This window comes from Oncorhynchus clarkii, chromosome 18 (assembly GCF_045791955.1).
Source record: "Oncorhynchus clarkii lewisi isolate Uvic-CL-2024 chromosome 18, UVic_Ocla_1.0, whole genome shotgun sequence".
Classification (NCBI taxonomy): Eukaryota; Metazoa; Chordata; class Actinopteri; order Salmoniformes; family Salmonidae; genus Oncorhynchus; species Oncorhynchus clarkii.
Window position 1 is genome coordinate 68,941,545 of NC_092164.1, and position 10,496 is coordinate 68,952,040.

Here is a 10,496-nt window from a genome sequence, read left to right on the forward strand (position 1 = left end):
CTTGCCTGTTTTGAATGTTATTTTGGCATTAATACGTGTCACATATCAGTTTGCAAACAATGTAAAAAAATATATACACTATCGTTCAAAAGTTTGGGGTCACTTAGAAATGTCCTTGTTTTCCATGAAATGAGTGGAAAAATAAATAGGAAATATAGTCAATAATGATTTTTAATTGAATTAATAATTGTGTCCTTCAAACTTTGCTTTCGTCAAAGAATCCTCTTCAAAACCATATACTACACAGTGTACTCCGGGTATAAAGGGGTGCCGTGAATTCAATATTAAGTGGTAATAAATGATATACTCACAGAAAGCTGACGATCCTCTCTGTATCTAGAACAACAGTAGCTGCTTTGAAAACGGTATTTTTCCTGCAAATTGCATTCTGAGCAACAGCCATGTGGTTACGCTTATTAGAATGCACCTCTCTCTCCTCTGGGCGCACAGTGGGGAAAGGGAGTGACTCGCTCACACAGCAGCTGACAGTGAAACAGGTTCAGGCAGATACTTTCAAATGGATTAATTTTGGTGAATCGCACATTACTTTTTTGAACAGATCATCATCATCATAATAATAAAAAATATCATTGTGATCCAACATTGTTATGGCAGCCTAGCAACCGTAAATTGATGTGGCACTGCCAACTCCAGCTTGGCAGTGCCACACCTGCACCACACTGCCACACCTGCACCACACACCTGCACCACACTGCCACAACTGTACCACACTGCCACACCTGCACCACACACCTGCACCACACTGCCAAACAAAGGGTTGCAAATGCAAGGGTGAGTATTTTCTGTAATACTATCATGTTTATAATACTGTCATGGTATTATCACAACAAATTGTTCTCAGAAACCTGCTAGGCTTACTCAAATACTGTCATTTATTCCCCTGAGCTACTGTCATCTATTCCCCTGAGCTACTGTCATTTATTCCCCTGAGCTACTGTCATCTATACCCCTGAGCTACTGTCATTTATTCCCCTGAGCTACTGTCATTTATTCCCCTAAGCTACTGTCATCTATTCCCTTGAGCTACTGTCATATATTCCCCTGGGCTACTATCATTTATTCCCCTGAGCTACTGTCATTTATTCCCCTGAGCTACTGTCATCTAATCTCCCCTGAGCTACTGTCATATATTCCCCTGAGCTACTGTCATCTATTCCCCTGAGCTACTGTCATTTATTCCCCTGAGCTACTGTCATTTATTCCCCTGAGCTACTGTCATCTATTCCCCTGAGCTACTGTCATCTATTCCCCTGAGCTACTGTCATTTATTCTGCTGAGCTACTGTCATCTATTCCCCTGAGCTACTGTCATCTATTCCCCTGAGCTACTGTCATTTATTCCCCTGAGCTACTGTCATCTATTCCCCTGAGCTACTGTCATTTATTCCCCTGAGCTACTGTCATCTATTCCCCTGAGCTACTGTCATCTATTCCCCTGAGCTACTGTCATTTATTCCCCTGAGCTACTGTCATCTAATCTCCCCTGAGCTACTGTCATCTATTCCCCTCAGCTACTGTCATTTATTCCCCTGAGCTACTGTCATCTATTCCCCTGAGCTACTGTCATTTATTCCCCTGGGCTACTGTCATCTATTCCCCTGAGCTACTGTCAGTTATTCCCCTGAGCTACTGTCATCTATTCCCCTGAGCTACTGTCATTTATTCCCCTGGGCTACTGTCATCTATTCCCCTGAGCTACTGTCATTTATTCCCCTGGGCTACTGTCATCTATTCCCCTGAGCTACTGTCATTTATTCCCCTGGGCCACTGTCATCTATTCCCCTGAGCTACTGTCATTTATTCCCTTGGGCTACTGTCATTTATTCCCCTGAACTACTGTCATTTATTCCCCTGAGCTACTGTCATTTATTCCCCTGGGTTACTGTCATCTATTCCCCTGAGCTACTGTCATCTATTCCCGTGAGCTACTGTCATCTATTCCCCTGAGCTACTGTCATCTATTCCCCTGAGCTACTGTCATTTATTCCCCTGAGCTACTGTCATTTATTCCCCTGAGCTACTGTCATTTATTCCCCTGAGCTACTGTCATCTATTCCCCTGAGCTACTGTCATTTATTCCTCTGGGCTACTGTCATCTATTCCCCTGAGCTACTGTCATCTATTCCCGTGAGCTACTGTCATCTATTCCCGTGAGCTACTGTCATCTATTCCCCTGAGCTACTGTCATCTAGCATTTTAGAAATTATATGGTTAAGACCGTTATAGAGAACTACACCTAACATATCCTCTCATCCATCCTAGTTCTCCACCTCACCCTCACCCCTGTCATTTTAAAACCCCCAAACACCTTCTAAAATGACATTGTGGTCATATGTTGTACTGATTCTCTGTCTTCCTCCCTGACCAACAGGCCACTATGGACTTCCCAGGGTTGAACCTGAGCCAGCAGGACTACTACCCTTATGTTAACTACAAGATAGACTGCAGCCTGCTAGACTTCAAGTAGAAACCACAATGTCACTTCCTGTTTCCTGTGACATCATCTCCCACATGGAACGCCTCCCCTCCCCTCCCCTGTCCCACCCCACTGTGTTTTAATGTGAAACGCTCAGACAACTCCAGCTTTAATTTTACTGATCCTCTAAAGCTTTCTCTCACACCTGCACCTGCACCTCTTTTTGTCTTAATTAATGTGTTTGTCTTACTTCCCCTTTACCGCCGCCTGTTCTTTTACATTGGGTGGAAGTGAATGACGCCTACTCGTAGACACTCATGCTCTCTCCAAGAGAACATTCACAATTGAATTTTCAAGTGTTTTGGAAATTCAATTAACATTGCTTTTCATTCCCATCATCTTAGCTTTTTTCAGAGAGAGAAACACCAAGGTTTTTTTTTAAATGTTCAGGGGAAATGACAAGAAAGCTATATGTTCCTATATTTATATAGAATGAATCCTTAGAAATTACGTTTTTTTTAAGGTGTTTTCCTCTCCACCCTGGTGTAAGTGGTGCAAGTATTGTCGATATACAGTGTACAATATTGTCGATATACAGTGTACAGTATTGTCGATATATACAGTGTACAATATTGTCGATATATACAGTGTACAATATTGTCGATATATACAGTGTACAGTATTGTCGATATATACAGTGTACAATATTGTCGATATACAGTGTACAATATTGTCGATATATACAGTGTACAATATTGTCGATATATACAGTGTACAGTATTGTCGATATATACAGTGTACAGTATTGTCGATATATACAGTGTACAATATTGTCGATATACAGTGTACAATATTGTCGATATATACAGTGTACAATATTGTCGATATATACAGTGTACAGTATTGTCGATATATACAGTGTACAGTATTGTCGATATATACAGTGTACAGTATTGTCGATATACAGTGTACAGTATTGTCGATATACAGTGTACAATATTGTCGATATATACAGTGTACAGTATTGTCGATATATACAGTGTACAATATTGTCGATATACAGTGTACAATATTGTCGATATACAGTGTACAATATTGTCGATATATACAGTGTACAGTATTGTCGATATATACAGTGTACAATATTGTCGATATACAGTGTACAATATTGTCGATATATACAGTGTACAATATTGTCGATATATACAGTGTACAATATTGTCGATACACAGTGTACAGTATTGTCGATATACAGTATACAATATTGTCGATACACAGTGTACAGTATTGTCGATATATACAGTGTACAGTATTGTCGATATACAGTGTACAGTATTGTCAATATATACAGTGTACAGTATTGTCGATATACAGTGTACAGTGTTGTCGATATACAGTGTACAGTATTGTCAATATACAGTGTACAATATTGTCGATATACAGTGTACAGTATTGTCGATATATACAGTGTACAGTATTGTCGATATACAGTGTACAGTGTTGTCGATATACAGTGTACAATATTGTCGATATATACAGTGTACAGTGTTGTCGATATATACAGTGTACAATATTGTCGATATATACAGTGTACAGTATTGTCGATATACAGTGTACAGTATTGTCGATATATACAGTGTACATTATTGTCGATATATACAATGTACAGTATTGTCGATATATACAGTGTACAGTATTGTCGATATATACAGTGTACAGTATTGTCGATATATACAGTGTACAGTGTTGTCGATATACAGTATACAATATTGTCGATATACAGTGTACAATATTGTCGATATATACAGTGTACAATATTGTTGATATATACAGTGTACAATATTGTCGATATACAGTGTACAGTATTGTCGATATATACAGTGTACAATATTGTCGATATACAGTGTACAGTATTGTCGATATATACAGTGTACAGTATTGTCGATATACAGTGTACAGTATTGTCGATATATACAGTGTACAATATTGTCGATATATACAGTGTACAATATTGTCGATATATACAGTGTACAATATTGTCGATATATACAGTGTACAATATTGTCGATATATACAGTGTACAGTATTGTCGATATATACAGTGTACAATATTGTCGATATATACAGTGTACAATATTGTCAATATATACAGTGTACAGTGTTGTCGATATATACAGTGTACAATATTGTCGATATATACCGTGTACAGTATTGTCGATATATACAGTGTACAGTATTGTCGATATATACAGTGTACAGTATTGTCGATATATACGGTGTACAGTGTTGTCGATATACACTGCATTCGGAAAGTATTCAGACCCCTTGACTTTTTCCACATTTTGTTACATTACAGCCTTATTCTAAAATGTTCCTCATCAATTTTCACACAATATCCCATAATGACAAAGCGAAAACAGGTTTTTAGAAAATTTTGCAAATGTATTAAAAATAAAAATGTATAATAAATTACCAGATCAAAAGTGTTAAGACCCTTTGGTATATTTACATAAATATTACCACCTTCTGCTGTGAGACTCGAAACGGAGCTCAGGTGCATCCTGTTTCCATTGATCATCCTTGAGATGTTTCGACAACTTGGTTGGAGTCACCTGTGGTAAATTCAATTGATTGGATATGATTTGGAAAGGCACACGCCTGTCTACATAAGGTCCCACAGTTGACAGTGCATGTCAGAGCAAAAACCAAGCCATGAGGTCGAAGGAATTGTCCGTAGAGCTCCGAGACAGGATTGTGTCGAGGCACAGATCTGGGGAAGGTTACCAAAACATTTCTGCAGCATTGAAGGTCCCCAAGAACACAGTGGCCTCCATCATTCTTAAATGGAAGAAGTTTGGAACCACCAAGACTCTTCCTTTAGCTGGCCGCCCGGCCAAACTGAGCAATCGGTGGAGAAGGGCCTCGGTCAGGGAGGTGACCAAGAACCCGATGGTCACTCTGACAGAGCTCCAGAGTTCTTCTGTGGAGATGGGAGAACCTTCCAGAAGGACAACCATCTCTGCAGCACTCCACCAATCAGGCCTTTATGGTAGAGTGACCAGACAGAAGCCATTCCTTAGTAAAAGACACATGACATGGAGAGAGCTGAAAATAGCTGTGCAGCAACGCTCCCCATCCAACCTGACAGCTTGAGAAGATCTACAGAGAAGAATGGGAGAAACTCCCCAAATACAGGTGTGCCAAGCTTGTAGTATCATACCCAAGAATACTGGAGGCTGTAATCGCTGCCTGAGATGTTTCAACAAAGCACATTTCATTTTTTATAAATTTGCAAAAATGTCTAAAAACCTGTTTTTGCTTTGTTATTATGGGGTATAGATTGATGAGGAAAACAACAATTTAATCAATTTTAGAATAAGGCTGTAATGTAACCAAATTAGGAAAAATTCAAGGGGTCTGAATACTTTCCGATGCATGGTAATTGAAAAGAATCTACCAAACATCTAATTAAAATGTATGTAATGCTCTCTTCTTATGCTGTAAAACGGTGTGCTTAAGATTTCAGAAGCACCAATGCAAGTAGGTTGTGACAGAAATGGATTTTGGCCTGAACAGGTCGGCTGCTGTCCATGGTCGTAGACTGAACTCTGAGAAACATTAAGCAATCTCCGAACAGGCTTTTTTGTGTTTAAATTGCAGTAACATTTAGAATTTGGCCTGTGTCAAATGAGTCCATTACAAAGTTCATGATTTTGACAGATTATGTGAGGGTCTTTACTATCTGGGATCATTGGGAAGTTAAAATGTAAAATGGTCAAGGGCTAGGTAAGGTTAGGGTAAGAGTTTAGGGTAGGGATGTCCCAAAGATGTCCCAAAGACCCAGAAAGTCAACCTGGTCTCAGAGCATGTATTACTATTCTGTATGTAAATCCGAGACTATTCTGTATGTAAATCCGAGACACCTGATCTATTATAATGTTTTAAATGTCCTATGATATGGATTAATCTGTGCATGTCCATCACCCATTTTGTTTGATATGTTATGAATTACAATTCGTATTATATGTTACGAATTTACAAAACGTATAATGTTAGGAATTCGCAAAATGTACTATATGTTACGAATTGAAAACATTTATATGTTATGAATTCTATCTAGGTGGATATTTAGCTAAAATGCTAAATTTATCCCTTATAAGATTCGAACTCGCAACCTTTGGGTTGCTAGATGTTCGCTTTATATGTTATGATATGTTATGAATCCTAGCTAGGTGGCTAACGTTAGCTAGGCTAGGGGTTAAGGTTAGAAGTTAGCTAACCCTTTAACCTAACATTCTAAATAGTTGCAATGTAGCTAAAAAGTAGTAAGTAATTGAAAAATTGCTAATTAGCTAAAATGATAAAGTTGTATGTGAAAAGTTTCGAACTCACAACTTTTGGGTTGCCAGATGTTCGGAATATATGTAACCATACCAAATGTTTCATATCATACTATACTAAACAAAAATATCAATGCAATATGCAACAATTTCAACAATTTTACAAATTTACAGTTCACATAAGGAAATAAATTCATTAGGCCCTAATTTCACATAACTAGGCAGGGGTGCAGCCCCAAGGGTGGGCCTGGGAGGGCGTAGGTCCACCCACTTGGGAGACTGGACCACCCACTGGGGTGAAAGGCCTACCCAATCAAAATGTGTTTTCCCCACAAAAGGGCTTTATTACAGACAGATATACTCCTCAGATTCATCAGCTGTCCGGGTGGCTGGTCTCAGACGATCCCGCAGGTAAAAAAGCCGGATGTGGAGGTCCTGGGCTGGCGTGGTTCCACGTGGTCTGGAGTTGTGAGGCCGGTTGGACGTACTGCCAAATTCTCTAAAACAACATTGGAGGTGGCTTATGGTAGAGAAATTAACATTCAATTCTCTGGCAACAGCTCTGGTGGACATTCCTGCAGTCAGCATGCCAATTTCACACTCCTTCAAAACTTGAGACATCTGTTGCATTGTGTTGTGTGGCAGAACTGCACATTTTAGAGTGACCTTTTATTGTCCCCAGAACAAGGTGCACCTGAGTACTGATAATGCTGTTTAATCAGCTTCTCGCTATACCACACCTGTCAGGTGGATTAATTATCTTGGCAAAGGATAAATGCTCACTGACAGGGATGGAAACAAATTTGTTCACTAAATTTGAGGGTAACACGTTTTTTTTTGCGTTTGACCAATTTCTGGGATCTTTTATTTCTGCTCATGAAACATGGGACCAACACTTTACATGATTAGTTTGTATTTTTGTTAAGTATAATTTTAGTGTCCCGGATTTACGTTTACTATGTTACGTCTGGTTTATGAGACAAGGCTGGGATAGCACTAACCATTCTGTGAGCTATGCGATGCTGCAAAGCGCACCGTGCGTAGATCAGCAAAGCGCAGAATCTTCGCAGTGGATGGAGGCAAACGGAGTAATAAAAGATGCTTTAGCCTAGATGAATCTAACGGGCATTTCGTGGACAGCTGTGTGTCAGTAAAAATTGACACTTTGAAGCGAGCGGTGCAGTGGATGATATTCTGATGGGTTGTGGAGGAAGCCGGTCCGACACAATAATCGAACCGAGGTATCATGAAAGCTGGACCCGAGAAACCGAGTCGACATGGCTCACCAATACAGACGCCGAGGCTGCTCTTTCTACTATCAACAGTAAGAAGTGTCGTGATTGTGGAAAATATTCTGGATTTAAAGCTGAAAAATACGCAGGTTGGGTTGGGTAGCAGCTATCATGTAGCTTGTCTATTATACTGCTGTATAGACCTGCTGTAGTTTACCTATACTTTTTTTTATTGAGGCAGTGAGTGAATCATGTATCTGTTCATTGTCATGGTGAACAGCGGCAATTTGGTGTAAATATATTGGATAAAAACGGGTCAATAATAAGTAATACTGTATGCAGAATCATCTTCACACCAGTGTGGTGAGATGGCCCATATGAACTGTGTGGTTAAGATTGTTTTAATCCACCTCTGTTACAAAGGGTCAGTCTCTCAATGCCCCATTCTGTTTTCATGTACACTACAGTCAAACTACACAAGGTAATAATCTCACTACTTTTGCTACCTTGTAATTGATATGTAATCCCTTACTCTGTGATTTACCTAGTCAGCAAAGTACATGTTACAACCTTAATTTAAAATGGATTAAATAAATACAAATTCTCACCCATCTACACATAATACCCCATAATGACAAAATGAAAACATGTTTTTAGAAATTGTTGCAAATTTATTGAAAATGAAATACAGAAATATCTAATTTACATAAGTATTCACACTCCTAAATCAATGCTTTGTAGAATCACCTTTGACAGTGATTACAGCTGTGAGTCTCTCTGGGTAAGTCTAAGATCTTTCCAAACCTGGATTGTGCAACATTTGCCCATTTGATTATTTTCTAAATTCTTCAAGCTTTTTCAAATTGGTTGTTGATCATTGCTAGACAACCATTTTCAGGTCTTAGATTAGATTTTCAAGTAGATTTAAGTCAAAAGTGTAACTCAGCCACTCAGGAACATTCACTGTCTTATTGGTAAGCAACTCCAGTGTAGATTTGGCCTTGTGTTTTAGGTTATTGTCCTGCTGAAAGGTGGATTCTTCCTCTTCTTCAGGTAAAGGGCTGGAGGGTATTCAGAAGGAGAAGAGGATGATGGTGACCACAGGGACCCAGTGTGGGAAGCAGACCCTCACCAGCTCTGGACCCAACCACTGGCGGTCCTGCCACGATATAGGCCTCACTGTATGTCCATACCAAATGGGTAGTCTCCTGATAATCAGATGATGACTGTCATAATCAATGAAACCAGTCTCTTGACAATGTCCCGACAATCAGTATAAAACAGGAGTGGTGGGATTATCATATATAACTTGTTGCTTTGTCTACTCAGTACTTATCTAAACCATAGACTAGTAGCCTACATAACATGGGTGGTTTAATGAATCAGTGTAACTCAAGATGACAGTGTGGGCCTATATACTAAACTATACTACTGTAGAGGGTCTGTAATACTAAACTGAAGCCTCCATGTCTATGACTGTTAGAATTAAATCGTCTTTTGTCCTTTTACAGCAAACAAAAAAGGAGTCCAGAAGGAGAGCATCTAAGGAGGTGCCTGCTCCGTCTAAAGCGGTCCAGTCTGTCAGTGGCAGTGGGGACACCGTCCCACTCAGTCAGGCCGGTGATGAAAGGTGAAAACAGCCAGAGGAGGTTGGAGAACGATGATCTACTGTCTGGTTGAGCTGGAATAGGCCTGGAAGGTTGAGCTGGAATAGGCCTGGAGGGTTGAGCTGGAATAGGCCTGGAGGGTTGAGCAGGAATAGGCCTGGAGGGTTGAGCTGGAATAGGCCTGGAGGGTTGAGCTGGAATAGGCCTGGAGGGTTGCAGACGAGTCCTGATTCCTGGTGACAAATGTTGCTTGTGTCCCAAATGGCACCCGATTCCCTATGTAGTGCCCTATGTAGTTCCATATGTAGTGCTCTATGTAGTGCTCTATGTATTTCTCTATGTAGTGCTCTATGTAGTTCCCCATGTAGTGCTCTATGTAGTTCCCTATGTAGTGCTCTATGTACCCTACATTACTCATCTCATATGTATATACTGTACTCGATACCATCTACTGCATCTTGCCTATGCCGTTCTGTACCATCACGCATTCATATCTTTATGTACATATTCTTTATCCCTTTACACTTGTGTGTATAAGGTAGTAGTTTTGGAATTGTTAGGTTAGATTACTACTGTATTGTCGGAACTAGAAGCACAAGCATTTCACTACACTCGCATTAACATCTGCTAACCATGTGTATGTGACAAATACATTTGATTTGATTTGATGTAGTTCCCTATGTAGTGCTCTATGTAGTTCCCTATGTAGTGCCCTATGTAGTTCCCTATGTAGTGCTCTATGTAGTTCCCTATGTAGTGCTCTATGTAGTTCCCTATGTAGTGTTCTATGTAGTTCCCTATGTAGTGCCCTATGTAGTTCCCTATGTAGTGCTCTATGTAGGGAATAGAGTGCCATTTGGGATGCATTCTTTATCTTCACC

General features: G+C 39.8%; 1 protein-coding gene across 1 annotated transcript; it reads left to right on the forward strand.

Moving 5' to 3' along the window:
* Window positions 1–7,953: 7,953 nt before the first annotated feature.
* LOC139372793 (brain and acute leukemia cytoplasmic protein) lies at window positions 7,954–9,837 on the forward strand. Its single transcript, XM_071112597.1, has 3 exons — window positions 7,954–8,157; window positions 9,062–9,189; window positions 9,520–9,837. Exons 1-3 carry the CDS (start codon window positions 7,974–7,976, stop codon window positions 9,640–9,642), a joined length of 435 nt encoding a protein of 144 aa, XP_070968698.1. The 5' UTR covers window positions 7,954–7,973; the 3' UTR covers window positions 9,643–9,837.
* Window positions 9,838–10,496: the final 659 nt, after the last annotated feature.